Source organism: Bos taurus, chromosome 16, assembly GCF_002263795.3.
Source record: "Bos taurus isolate L1 Dominette 01449 registration number 42190680 breed Hereford chromosome 16, ARS-UCD2.0, whole genome shotgun sequence".
NCBI classification, from domain to species: Eukaryota; Metazoa; Chordata; class Mammalia; order Artiodactyla; family Bovidae; genus Bos; species Bos taurus.
Genome location: NC_037343.1, coordinates 68,965,669 through 68,979,676, shown reverse-complemented (window position 1 = coordinate 68,979,676; position 14,008 = coordinate 68,965,669). Strand labels below are relative to the sequence as shown.

Genomic DNA, 14,008 nt, shown 5'->3' with positions numbered 1-14,008 from the left:
AGAATATGTTTGGAGAGGGTGGGACCAGAGTTATTCCTGGCTGACTTTGGCACCTAGAGGCAGTTGCTTCCCATTCAGACCTTCTGATGGAATTGGTGATTGCTACCAGGGGTGAGAGGTGTGGGGATCGTTATTAATGAAACGTTTATTTCAGGTGAGAATGTTGTCAACATAATCTCTCTAGTTCTTTTAAATAAGTAGCTGACAAGGGATTTAAACTCCAGTTTGATAGGGGGGAAAAAGGCTGAGAGAGGTGGGTGAAAGATTTGCTTAACATCAATAAAATAAACAAAACACATGTTTTGGGAACCCCACCTTTTAGTTACAGGACTGACCCTGAAAATAACCTGGTATCTGTAGAATATACCTTTCCCATTTCTGCTCACATGGTATTATTTGTTTTTTGAAAAAAATTCCAGTTTGATACTGAATGGCACAATTCCACTAAGCATGTGAACTTGGTGAGATGGCCCAACTTAGCAGACAGGTTGAGGCTGAATTTATAAGTAGATGCCTTAAATAGTGAGGATCAAAAAGTACCTATTAGAGTTTTAGCAATTTTAATTTTTTTTAAGCCTTTAACCCTTATTTTGAGATCACCAGAATTTTGATACATAGCAAAGGCATTGCTTTCAACACGAATAAAAATTAAACAGTGAACTTCTGATTGTCTTGGAAATATCACTTGTTTTGTTACCCATTTCAGTCAATGGTATCAATTCTGGCCCTGACATCTGTTCCCAGAGTTATTTTGTGGAGGACTGTGAGTCTCCAGAAACATTAAACCTCTTCCCGTGGTGAGAAAAGCCCTTGCTATAAAAAAATTTAACTCAGCTACCGTAGCTGCAACTTGATGTTTGTCAGAATGGAGGCAGAGAGAACAAAAAGGATTCTAAACAGCAGAAGATCCACAAATGTGTCTTATGTAATACAAAATGCCTCTTAGGACAGTTTTTTGGGGGAAACGGTATGGTGGAACATTTAAGAGTTCTTTGGTTAGTATGAATTTTGAGTCTCTGTGTGCAAAGCTATAGGGGGAAGTGACCAAGGATGGACAAAGGAAAATCATATTTCACAATTCAAAATGGCAGTGAGTACTCACATGCGTTTTTATGAAGTATATGAGGGATGCAGGATAAATACAGAAGCTGAGCCCAGTTAAAAGAGACTGGCCCTCAGATGGTGCTGGCTTCCCCTCCAGTGCTGAGTCTGACCGTTAGAGCATCTCACTGGGTGATGGGACTCAGTGGGTCCCCTGACTTGATGAATGTTCTTTCTTGGTACACAGTAGAAGTGCTATTGAATACCTTCTTGGCGTGGCTTTATGTTCTATTTGAAAATAAGTATGTAGTCTTTTTTAAAATTTTAGTTGTTGTATAGCTGATTTACAGTGTTGTATTAGTTTCAGGTGTACAGCAAGGTGATTCAGTTATATACATACACACACACACACACATACACACACATACTTTTTCATATTCTTTTGTCACAGTTTATTGCAAGTTATTGAATATAGTTCCCTATGTGTAAGATCTTGTTTATCTATATTACATGTAGTAGTTTTTCCGCCACCACCACTTTCCTCTTTCATAAGCATGTTTATGTCTGTGAGTCTAGTACGTAGTCTTAAATATTGTGACTTCTAAAGGGCTCTGAAGGGCTTCTGTTTTCACAGAAAGCAAGCCAGACTATTCCCCAAAGCACCATGAATCACCGGGACATCGCCCGACATCAGGCTTCTTCATCTGTGTTCTCATGGCAACAAGAAAAAACCCCAAGCCGTCTTTCATCTAACACTCTGAAAACTCCAGTTAGGAGAGATTTCTCTGCATCTCATTTTTCTGGGGAACAAGAAGTGACTCCGAGTAGATCAACTTTGCAAATAGGGAAAACAGATGCTAATAGCAGTTTCTGTGATAATTCTAGCAATTCTCATCTTTTGGACCAGTTAAAAGCACAGAACCAAGGTAACTTCTTGAGTTAAATTTTCCTGAGATACTTTCAGACATGACTCCAGACACTTTTAATCCTAGAAAGCGGTTTTGTTAGACCCATCCGTGGTCAACAAACATCCCAGCCTGGTGATATGAAATAGTGTCTTTGGGATAATGAAAAAAGCTATCATCATTAGGAAAGATACCTTTATTTTACTAAAAAGCTGGTGCCATGAAGACTTCAAAAGTAGGGTGAGTGGCTTTGACTTTGTGAAGCTGGGAAAAGTGGTTACTGTTGACATTCCCTGCGCTTCTCACCTGGCTCCTTTTGTGGCCTGTGGAACAAGCTGGTTTTGGCCAGGGGTGTGGCATGTGTCTGCAGAACGGCTTTTCTGTGTGCTGCCAGGTTGGCCATATGGGGGCAAACCTGTAACCTTGGCTGCTGCCCCGCACTGCTGCCGACAGCCAAGGGTGCCAGGTGGTGTTTGGGAATCTGCTCTGCAGACTATAATTTCCAGTGCTGTGATAGATTGAAAATCACCATCAGCGTGCACTGGTGAGAGCTATCGCACGGCCAGTGGCTTTGGAACCAGTATTGTGTAGATGTGGGGAGAAAAAAATGAAAAAAAATTATTGTTAATTTTGGCAGTAGAGGAGGTTCACACTCTGTTGCTCTTTACTGGAGGTAAAGCCACTAGAGAATACAGGAGGGTGAATTTTTCACTGCTTAGCACTCATTTGCATTGATACGGGTACAAAAGAAATATTTGTGGGTGTATAAAACCAAGTGGTAATTTTAACACAGGGTCTTATATGTGATACACTTTTTGCAGTTTTCTCAATAAGATACTATTCCTGATTTTAGAGAAGCATTCCCCCCTGCCACAAGTTTTCTGTGAAAACATAAATTTTTCTTCTGCTTTTTATAGGATTTTTGAATACAAATAACAAAAAAACTAAATATTGAAATTAAATCCAATTAAAAGCTCCTTTGTTTAATGTGAATCGATTTATATTTGACTCACCAAAGATTTCAGAGTGTAGTAATGGTGATACATTCTGAGTTTAGTTGTAAATTTCTTTGTGAAAAATACGTGTTAATTGAAGTGTGGGTTTTGTTTGTGATTTAAGAACTAAGGAGCAAGATGAGTGAGCTGGAACTACGTCTGCAAGGACAAGAAAAAGAAATGAAAGGCCAAGTGAATAAACTTCAAGAACTCCAACTGCAACTGGAGAAAGCAAAAGTGGAATTAAATGAAAAAGAGAAAGTTTTGAACAAAAACCGGGATGAACTAGTGAGAACAACTTCACAGTATGACCAGGCATCAGCCAAGGTACTCAACTTTTCATTAGTTATTGATAAATCTGCATTTTTTCATACAATTATTTGGAAAGAGTATGCTTAGACTTGTAAAATAAATATTAGTAATGAAGCTTATTAATATCTGCTAGGCAGTATTGATTGCAGTTGAATAGTAAAGTTCTTTTAGAATTTGGTAGATCTGGGTCAAATCTGGACTGTATATTTTTTAGCTGAGGGACTTGGACAAGTCGCTGATCTCTTACACCTCAGAGGGTGGTGAAGAATAAAGATGTGTATACAACATCTGGCAGGTGCCTGATACGCAGAAGAGGCACTTAAAGTCATGGAGCTTTAAAAGAGGTTTAGGACATGATAGAGTTGAAATGATCTACTCATGGAAACCAATATATACCGTTCTGCCATTTAACCTTTTTTCTTTTTTAAAGTTTTTTCTTTTGTATTGGGGTATAGCTGATAAGTGTTGTGATGGTTTTAGGTGAACAGCGAAGGGACTCAGCCATACATATACATGCATCCATTCACCCCCAAACTCCCCTCCCATCCGGGCTGCCACACAGCATTGAGTAGAGTTCCCTGTGCTGAACAGTATGTCCTTGTTGGTTATCCATTTTCAACATAGCAGTGTGTACGTGTCCGTCCGAAACTTCCTAACTACCCGTTCACCCATCCTTCCCCCCGGCAACCATTAGTTCATTCTCTAAATCTGTGAGTCTGTTTTTGGACTCAATTTGAGTCATTTACTGACTCATTTGACAAATATTTATTGACAGTCTGCAATATGTCAGGCACTGTTCTAGACCTGGGATGCTGCAGTAGCAGTGAGTAAATAGACAAAAAGCACTGCCCTTATGGAGCTTCATCCTAATGGGGGACGTGACGTAAATGTATCAGGCACATCGATAGTGTGCTATATGGAGACAAGTGTAGAAAAATTGAATTCATTTTATATATTTCTGAATTTTATTTACTAATAATTTGTTAAGGATTCTTGTGTCTATGAGGGATGTTGGTCAGCTGTTTTCTCTTTTTGTACTGTCTTTATCTGGTATTTGTATCAAAGGTAATTCTAGCTTCATAAAATGAATTGGGAAGCGTTCCCTCCTCTTCTGATTTTTTGGAAGATATTGTGTAGAATTGGTGTTACTTCTTTATAACATTTGGTAGAATTCTCCGTGAAACTATCTGGGCCTGATGATTTCTTTTTGGGAGTTTTAAAATTACAAATTCAATTTTTAAAATAGTGACAACTATTAAAATTATTTATTTCACATTGGATGAGATGGGTTAGTTTGTGATTTTAGAGTAACTTTCATCTAAATTGTCAAATTTATATATGTGGGGTTCATAGTATTTCCTTATTCTTCTGACTGTAGGTCAGGCTTATTCCCTGTGCATTTCTGATATTTGTGTCTTCTTCTGTTTTTCTCTTTGTCACTACTGCTAGGAGTTTGTCGGTTTTGTGGCTCTTTTATTGATCTTACCAAAGAGTCAGCTCTTTAATTCATTGATTTTCTCCATTATTTCCTGTTTTCAGTTTGAGTGATTTTTTTTTTCTGGCCTCTGGTATATTCTTCTGCTTGCTTTGAGTTTATTTTGCTCTTCTTTTTCTAGGTTGTTGATGTGGGGTGCTTAGTTTATTGACTTGAGACTTTTCTTCTTTTCTAATGCAGACATTAAATGCGATGAATTTCCCTTTCCATACTACCTTCACTGTGCCCTTCACATTTTGATATGTCTCGTGGATTATTCAGAAATACCTTGTTTAGTTTCCAGGTATTTGAGATTTTTCTCTTTTTGTTATTGATTTATCATTTGACTCCTTTGCTGTCAGAGAACATATTCTATGATTTCAGTTCTTTTAGATTTCTTGGGGTTGGTTTTATGGTCTAGGATATGGTCTGTCTTGGTATATATTTCATAGGCACTTGGGGAAACATGTATATTCTGTTGAGAGCAATATTATAAAAGTGTCATTAGCTCCTGTTGATTAATGTTCTTTGTTGAATTCCTCTTTATCTTTGTTGATTTCCTGGCTAGTTGCTTCTAGCAATTGTTGAGGGAAGGGTATTGCAGTCTCCCATAAATGTCTATTTCTCCTTTCAATTTTATAAATTTTTGCTTCACTTATTTTGCAGTTCTGTAGTTTGGTCCATACACATTTAGCATTGTTATGTCTTCTTTTGGATTGACCTTTATCATGTAATATCCCTTAGTGTTTCTGATAATTTTTTTTTTAATTCTGAAGTCTATTTTACCTGGTAGTAATATAACCTCTCCAGCTTTCCTTTGGTTAAAGTGTCATGATGTATTTCTTTCTGTCTTTTTACTTTCAGCCTATCTATACTGTTAAGTTAAAATATGACCTTACTATGAATTAAAAAAATAGCCTAATGTTAGTTTTGTGTGGACAGCACATAGTTGGGTCATATTTTTTAATCCACTCTTTAATTCCCTTTTAGAAACACTATCTCTATTAATTAGTGTTTTTAGACCATTTATAGCCAATGTAATTATTGATATGTCATGACAGTGGCACCCTACTCCAGTACTCTTGCCTGGAAAATCCCATGGACAGAGGAGCCTGGTAGGCTGCAGTCCATGGGGTCGCGAAGAGTTGGACACAACTGAGCAACTTCTCTTTCACTTTTCACTTTCATGCATTGGAGAAGGAAATGGCAACCCACTCCAGTGTTCTTGGCTGGAGAATCCCAGGGACGGGGGAGCCTGGTGGGCTGCCGTCTATGGGGTCGCACAGAGTCAGACATGACTGAAGCGACTTAGCAGCAGCAGCAGCATGACTTAAGTTTTACATCTTATTTTTTGTTTTTTATTTCTTTCATTTTTCATTTGGCTGTTTTTATTTTTTCTGCCTTCCCGTGGGTTACTTGAACAGTTTTTAGAATTCCATTTTGAATTATCAGTAGTTTCTGAATATATTTCTTTGTAGGGCTTTTATGATTGTTCTAGATAATGTATATATACATACAATTTATCAGTTTATCAGTGTTGTCATTCTATCAACTCTAATAAATTATTGAAAGTTTGCTTCTCTTTTTGTCCTTCTATCCTCCCCTATTTATAGTATAATTTTCTTGAGCATTTTTTGTATATACATTTAGAGCCACATCAGGTAGTGTTACACTTTTGCTTTACTTGTCAAACATAATTTAGAAAACTGAAGAAGAAAAGGAAAGCCTATTGTATATACATTTATTGTGTATACAAATATTCTTATTCTTCTTCCAAATTTCCTTCTTTCATCATTTCCTTTCTTTGTAAAGAACATCCTTTAACCATTCTTTTAGTGTAGCAGCAAATCCTCTAAATTTTCTTTTGTCTGGGAATGTCTTTATTCTTGGAAGATATTTCTGCAGGGTATAGAATTCTGGGTTAACAGTTTTTTCTTTCAGTACTATCATGCTTTTCCTTGGGTCGCAAAGTTTCTTGTTAATATGCTTTCTTCTCTCTTTTCAGAGCTTTCTTATGTGTGTTTTAATAAAATATGTGGGGTTTGGATTGTTGTTGTTTTGGGGGTTATAGGGACATGTTCATCTCTTCCACCTTCCTGGAGGTGGTAGTCCCACTTCATTTTTAGAATTCCCCTAGTGTGGTGCTTTCCAGAGAAACATTCTCAACAACTTTGGGTTAGATATATGATGAAACATGACCTCCCTTGATCTGTATGTATATTTACTCTTTGTGCAGTCTGGGTTTGTAATTTGGTTTTCTAAGTTAGACTTGGATTTAAGCCCTGGCTCTGTTGCATCCCAGTTTTGTTACTTTGGAGCAATTTAACTTCTGAGCTTCAGTTGCCTAATCAATAAAATGGTATTAGTAATAATGCCTTTCTCATAGGATTGCTGTAAAGTTTTTATAAAAATTATCACAGACTTTAGCGTAGTACCTGGCATATGGTGAACTTATAATAGTTGTTGTTATATCGAGTTCCTAGTCAATTTAATTCATTTTCATTTGCATTTCTGCCAACTCAGTCTTCTTTTGTACATGAGAATTATACTTATCCTTTTACACATTGAGGGCTTCCCTGGTGGCTCAGATGGTAAAGAATCTGCCTGCAGTGCAGGAAATCCAAGTTCAGTCCCTGGATCTGGAAGATCCCCCAGAGAAGGGAATGCCTACCCACTCCAGAATTCTTACTTGGAGAATTCTATGGCCAGAGGAGCCTGGCAGTCTACGGTCTATGGGGTCGCAAAGATACTGAGCAACTAACCTTTACATGTTGTTTTGTTGGTTTTGGTGTGACAGGATCACCAGATCCTTCTCTCTAGCATATATCATGAGGTCACTTACCAGATCATGAATTAAAATTTTTGAATAGGACAGTGCTGAGAACATAGCTTTGCCTTCTTTCTATTAGAGACTTCCCTCCAGGTTCTTAAGACTCATTTATTCAATGCTTTCTGGATTCCATTTTTTTCTCATAAACTACAAATCCACCTAACTGAAAATTCAGTCTACCTTTCTCCATCTTGTCTCTAAAGATAGTCAGACCTTGTCCAATATGTTGCTGAAATCAAATTATCCTTTGCTTATGCTATTCCCTGATCTACCTTTAGAATTACCTATTAAATAAAATGGAGCTAATTTAGCCAAAGTCAACCACGTGCTTCAGTAAATATATGCTGTTTCTAGTATGCTTCTTTTCCAAGTATTTATACACCATGTGGGATACAAGGTTTGAATTCATGTAGAAACAGTGTTGGGACTGGGCAGCAAATCTGGATTTCATGTTATGGTTAAAAACTCAGGCCCAGAGCACTGAGTCTCTAGGTCTCTATATACATACTGTTATATACTCTCTATATACATACTGTTAAAGGACTAGAGCCCTGAACCCTTTTTTAGAGTATTATGGAGCATTCATGACACCTAGTGGTCAGGTACTTGTATATGGATGGTGCATCATAAATACCAACATTAAAAAAAAAATCTAAATAAAATATAAATTACTCCTAAAGGCTTTTTTTTTTTTTTTTGTTAAACCAGCTGTTTGTACAATAATAAAGTATTATTGATTCTGAGATCTTGTGGGTTGCAGTTTGAGGGAGTGCCAGCAGAGGGTGCCAAGGATTCATTCATTTATTCTGCCCTGCATGGTTTTTTTTCTCCCCCCCTGAGAATTGTCAAAATTTTAGACCATCATTTAGGCAGTGATTTTTGTCTTAGTTGCTTACCACTGTATCCCCAGTGCCTAGCATGGTGCTTGACATATTTGCTGAGTTCATATTTATTATTGGTAGAAATAATTTCTTTCATACTTTTCCTTAGGGGTTTAAAAATTCAAGAATGATAAGGATAATGACAGAGGTATCTTAATGTTCAAAGCAGTGAATTAATTTGAACTACTGGCTCAATATTTTACTTTTTAAATTCAGGATCTTGAAAGTTCTAATATTTGCAAGATCAGACCAGCTTTATCTTTTAATCTTTGGTTAGTTAATAATTGGTGTTAGGTCTTATGGGAAATTTTTACATAGTGTTTTCTTTTTCTCTTTGTTAAATTTATGATAGTTCTAAATGGGTCTATAATGAGTCTCAGAGAAATATATTAGTGGAGAGATTTGCCACACTGGGGTACATTTCTTTTGGATCAGGATTTCTCCCCCAGCAGTGTGAGTTGTTCTTATTCTTTCCTGGGAATTTAGAGTTGTTTTGTAGGGGAGTTCTAGGATTTGAACACCACAGGGAAGAATTAGAGGAATGGGTTTTAACACTGTGAAGATTTAATTTTAAAGAGGATCCTAAATTTCAATGTAGTTCATGTTTTAACAGTTATTTTAAAGATAACTGGCTATGTATAAAAAAGAATGAAATAATGCCATTTGCAGCAACATGGTTGGATCTAGAGACTAGAAGTACGTCAAAGACAAATATCACATGATATCATTTATATGTGGAATCTAAAAAAGATCATACAAATGAACCTATTTGTAAAACAGAAAGACTCACAGACATAGAAAAAAAAAATATGCTTACTAAAGGGGAAAGTGGGGAGAGGGATAAATTGGGGATTTGGGCTTAACAGATACACACTACTATATATATAATGGATAAATAATACAGCACAGGGAACTATATCCAGTATCTTATAATAATCTATAATGGAAAAGAATCTGAAAAAGAATATGTGTGTGTGTGTGCATGTGTGTGTTGTTGAATCACTTTGCTGTATAGCTGAAACTAACATAACACTGTAAATCAACTATAGTTCAATTTTAAAAAAGAGATAACTGGCTATGTAAAAAGGCAAATGAGTATTCTTTGTGTTGCCTTTGGCAGCTTGGTTTAAAACCCATTGTGATACTCTCTGGAGTGCTGTGAACTTCCAAACATTTAAAATGACATAGTGGGAGCATTGTGGAGAGATGCATATTAATATTTAAAACTTCTCACAAAATCTATTATTCTTGAAACAGACTACGTATGAGGATAATAGGTACCCTCTGGTTATTTTGCAGCCTCTAATTTACACAGGTCAACATCGCTGCATTTTAACCTCTCATTTCTGTACGACAAAATGTTAGGTGACTCAATATTCAGACACACTGATTTCTTTTATGGCACAACTTATGAAGGGTTTATTTAAATAGCCTAATGCAGGTTTATATCCTTGCTGATATTTCCCAAATATAAATTTATGTGTGCTAAAATAATTGTAGTAGTTTTGGTATTTGGCTAATTGTTTTAGCCCCAACTTTGTATGATATAAAAAAGTCGAAACACAATGTTTGAACTTGAACCACATCATGGGACTAATTTTTCTGAAATTCAAAATGTTTGCTCCTTCCAAGAATAATTTTTGTTTTGTATTGAACGTCTTAATTTGTTTTAGTGTACTGCTTTGGAACAAAAATTGAAAAAATTGACTGAAGATTTGAGTTGTCAGCGTCAAAATGCAGAAAGTGCCAGATGTTCTCTGGAACAGAAAATCAAGGAGAAAGAAAAAGAGTTCCAAGAGGTAAGGTAAACGGATTCATGAGGAGTTTGTCCAGAAGGCTCTTGTGGTCGTTTCCTAGGTTGATCATTTGAAGAGAGGAGTGTCTGTCATTTGGGATGTTCCACTAGAGGGGAATGCTGTGTGGAAAAGGTTACTATACTTTCCTTCACACTTTTCCATCTTTCAGTTTTTGATTGGAGAAGGGCTTTAGAAATTTTTTTTTAATCCATGTTTTCTGATTTGTTTGAAATTTGATACCAAGTAGAAAAGGATTGGAGAAGGCAATGGCACCCCACTCCAGTACTCTTGCCTGGAAAATCCCATGGACGGAGGAGCCTGGTGGGCTGCAGTCCATGGGGTCGCTAAGAGTCGGACACGACTGAAAGACTTCACTTTCCCTTTTCACTTTCATGCATTGGAGAAGGAAATGGCAACCCACTCCAGTGTTCTTGCCTGGAGAATCCCAGGCATGGTGGAGCCTGGTGGGCTGCCGTCTGTGGGGTCGCACAGAGTCGGACACGACTAAAGCGACTTAGCAGCAGCAGCAGCAGAAAAGGATTGTATTTCTTGTTTCAAACACTCTGTTTTGTAAGGGAAATTATATTACATTCTACAGCTGTTTTTTTTTTTTTAACTTTTTTACAAGTTTTCTTTGTTTTTTAATTTTTTGGCCATCCCCTGTGGTGTGTGGAATATTAGTTCTCCAACCAGTGATTGAACCTACACCTGATCCACCTTGGAAGGTGGAGTCTTCACCACCAGTCCACAGGGGAGGTCCTTCCAGCTGTTTCTAAAGTCTGTGAGTTGGCAAATACATTAGAAAGGTGATTAATGTCTAGGGGGAAGAAGTTGGCAGACAAGTTAGGGCTGAAGATGCACTTGGATAAATCTTGGTATCAGTTTCAGGTGAGTTAGCCTGGAAGTAGGTCTGTATTCCTTCAGTGAGAGTTATTGGAATTGTGAATCTGGTGTCCCTGTGTGGTTATCAAGGTTAATTGGTGGCATCTACTTTCTGTTATTCTCAATGGTCAGTGGTGTTTTAAGCTCCCTTTTTGAGTGTGTTGATTTCTCAGTGGAGTTGTGACTGGTTGGCTCTCAGCTCTACCCTTTTGTCCCTGGGTACCTCAGAACAGAGGTGATTCATTTAAGATGGGGATGAGGTGCCAACGGGCCAGTTTCCACGTGTTCTCCTGGGGGACTGCTTCCTCTTCCGCTCAGAGACCGGGATCTGATGCCCGGGACGGGTGCTAAGGCTGCCTGTGTTGGTCATCAAGTAGATGCCGACTGGCTCCATCATCTCCTGTTCTTTCAGAAGAGCTGTGCCTGGAGGATGTCTGGGTCTCGCCCTGGGCTCTCCCTTGTTAACCAGCGTCTGTTGGATGCGTTTGTCTTTACTTTTTAGGAGCTCTCCCGTCAACAGCGTTCCTTCCAAACCCTGGACCAGGAGTGCACTCAGATGAAAGCCAGGCTCACCCAGGAGCTACAGCAAGCTAAGAACACATACAACATCCTACAGGCTGAACTGGATAAAGTAGGGTGCTAACTTATTTCTCCCTCCTCCATAACCTCCTCCCCTACGTTTTAAAATAACGTGTCATTTCTGTACCAATAGGATTCCTTTAAAGGAAAAAAACTTTCCTCACTTTCTGTAGTTATTAAAGTGGAGAGCAAACTGAACCTCTCTGGGTCTGGGTGTTCTCACTTAGAGAAAGGGAACGCCGAGTGGGGATCTCAGATCTGAGGGTCTGTGGGCGTCTCTGATATTCTGGTGGTTCTTGGTCATGCCGCCACATGGGAGCTCTTCTAAGTGTGTATGCCTCTAGTCAAAGTGCTAAAAAAATTATAATTTACTTTTTTAACACCCACTGCACAAATGATTTCATCCAGATTTATGGCTTTCTGACTCTTCCGTGTGATGATGACACCCATATTTAAATCTCTAGCCTGGATGTCTGGTCTGAACTTCAGACTTGGGGGTGTGCATCCAATATTTCCACTCATGTGTTTAACAGGCATTTCACACTTAACGTGTTGTTCTTTGCTTAGTCTTCCTTGTCCCAGTAAATAGCAATTCCATTCTTCACATTGCTTCGGTCAAAACCTTCCTGTCATCTTCAAGTCCTCTTTCCTCTCATATGTCAAAGTAATTCCTTAAAACTCTGCCGACTGTACCTTTATTTATTCACACACACACACACACACGTACACTTGAGTGTATATTTGCATGCATGTGTATATATGTGCTCTAATACACATCATCACTCACCTGGGTTTCTGTACTAGCAGAATCCTCCTGTGCCAGGATAAATCTTTATGAATTATTTATTGGCTGTCCTCTAAGATTAAAAAAACAATAAACATTTACAGATGTATAATTGTTTTGTTTTTTTTTTCTTGCTTGTTTTAATTTTTGTCACAAAAGGAAAACTGTCTGAGCTTTGTCCTAGTCAGATGTTTTGTAGTTGATGTGTTTTCCCTGCCGCTGGGTACTGAGGTTTGTGTGGCACCATTGGTCGGATCACTGGGCAGGTGAACGTGTGTGGGCTGACGTTTCTGTAGCACAGCTTCCTGCATGTGACATGGATGGCCTCTAGGGCATATGTCTTCTCACACGTGACAGGGTACTTCCAAGCCGCCCTCCAGGAAAGTCGTAGCAGTTTACCTGACACCAGGTATAAGAGGCCTGTTACCTCCATCCTGCTAGTAGCGGACAGTCCTGGTTTTAAAAATTTTGCCAAAGAGTGAAAAATGTTATTATTTTTTAAATTCACAGTTTCTTAATTACCACTGAGGTTATTTCTTTCAGAGGATGACTTGCCATTTGTCTCTTGTAAAAAATTTCTATTTCTGTCCTTTGCTCATTTTTAAATGGGCTTGCTTTTTTGTACATTGAATCATAGCTATGCTTTATGTGTTGTATTTTGGGAATATCATTTTTATTCTGTTGTATTATTGCAAATGTGTTCTCTCAGTTTGTTTTCCCATCTTTTGTTGTTGTTTCTTGTCTCATTTTTTAAACAAATTTTAGTTGTTTTATTTCTTGTAGTTAATTTTTTCTTTTGTGATTTCCTCCCCAAACCCAGCTGTATTCATCAACGTATGCTATTGCCAAGTGATGTCATGGGTTAACATGATGGTATTTTAAGTTCAGCTTCTAGGACCATGTTAAGCTATAACATATATACTATGTCTCAACCAAAATAGATTGCTTTCATTCTTATATTCCATGACCTTTTTATTATTTAAGAATTTAATATTATTTAAGAATGAATAGCTATTGAAAAGTTAAAACAAAAATGAAGCTTTGCCTTGTTTTCTCTTTGTAGGTCACATCTGTAAAGCAACAGATAGAAAAAAAATTGGAAGAGTTTAAGCAAAATTTCAGCAAAACTGAACAGGCCTTACAGGCAAGTCAGACCAAGGAAAATGAGCTGAGGAGAAGCAGTGAGGTAAGGAGCAGAGAGCATTTATTTGCTTCTGTGTATGAGGAAGTGCAAGGATTAAAGAAGTTCTGCACCATTTTCCCCATATAGTGTTTTTCTTTTTTATTTGCTAGAAGTATTACGAAGTGTTTTGTATATAATCTATGACATAGAACATAAGTGGTTTTTTCACTTTCTGTTCTGATGTAACTTACTAATAAGCATCTAGCAATTATAGGAAAACATGACTTGTAGTAAATCCGTTTGGTACTATTCTTTATTATTTTAAGATAGATTTAGACCACCTGTGAGATGGAAGGATGGAAGAAAGCACAGGATTTTCTTTTCTTCTTTTTATTTCCTTTTACTT

At 37.6% G+C, this 14,008-nt stretch overlaps 1 protein-coding gene across 2 annotated transcripts in view; it reads left to right on the top strand.

Moving 5' to 3' along the window:
- Positions 1-14,008, top strand: part of CENPF (centromere protein F) — a 62,606-nt gene that overhangs the window by 12,222 nt on the left and 36,376 nt on the right. For both annotated transcript variants that reach the window (NM_001256586.1, XM_005217369.5), the window contains 5 exon segments: positions 1,676-1,967; positions 3,066-3,268; positions 10,112-10,237; positions 11,619-11,747; positions 13,543-13,665. In NM_001256586.1, the coding sequence (NP_001243515.1) occupies positions 1,676-1,967; positions 3,066-3,268; positions 10,112-10,237; positions 11,619-11,747; positions 13,543-13,665 (873 nt within the window).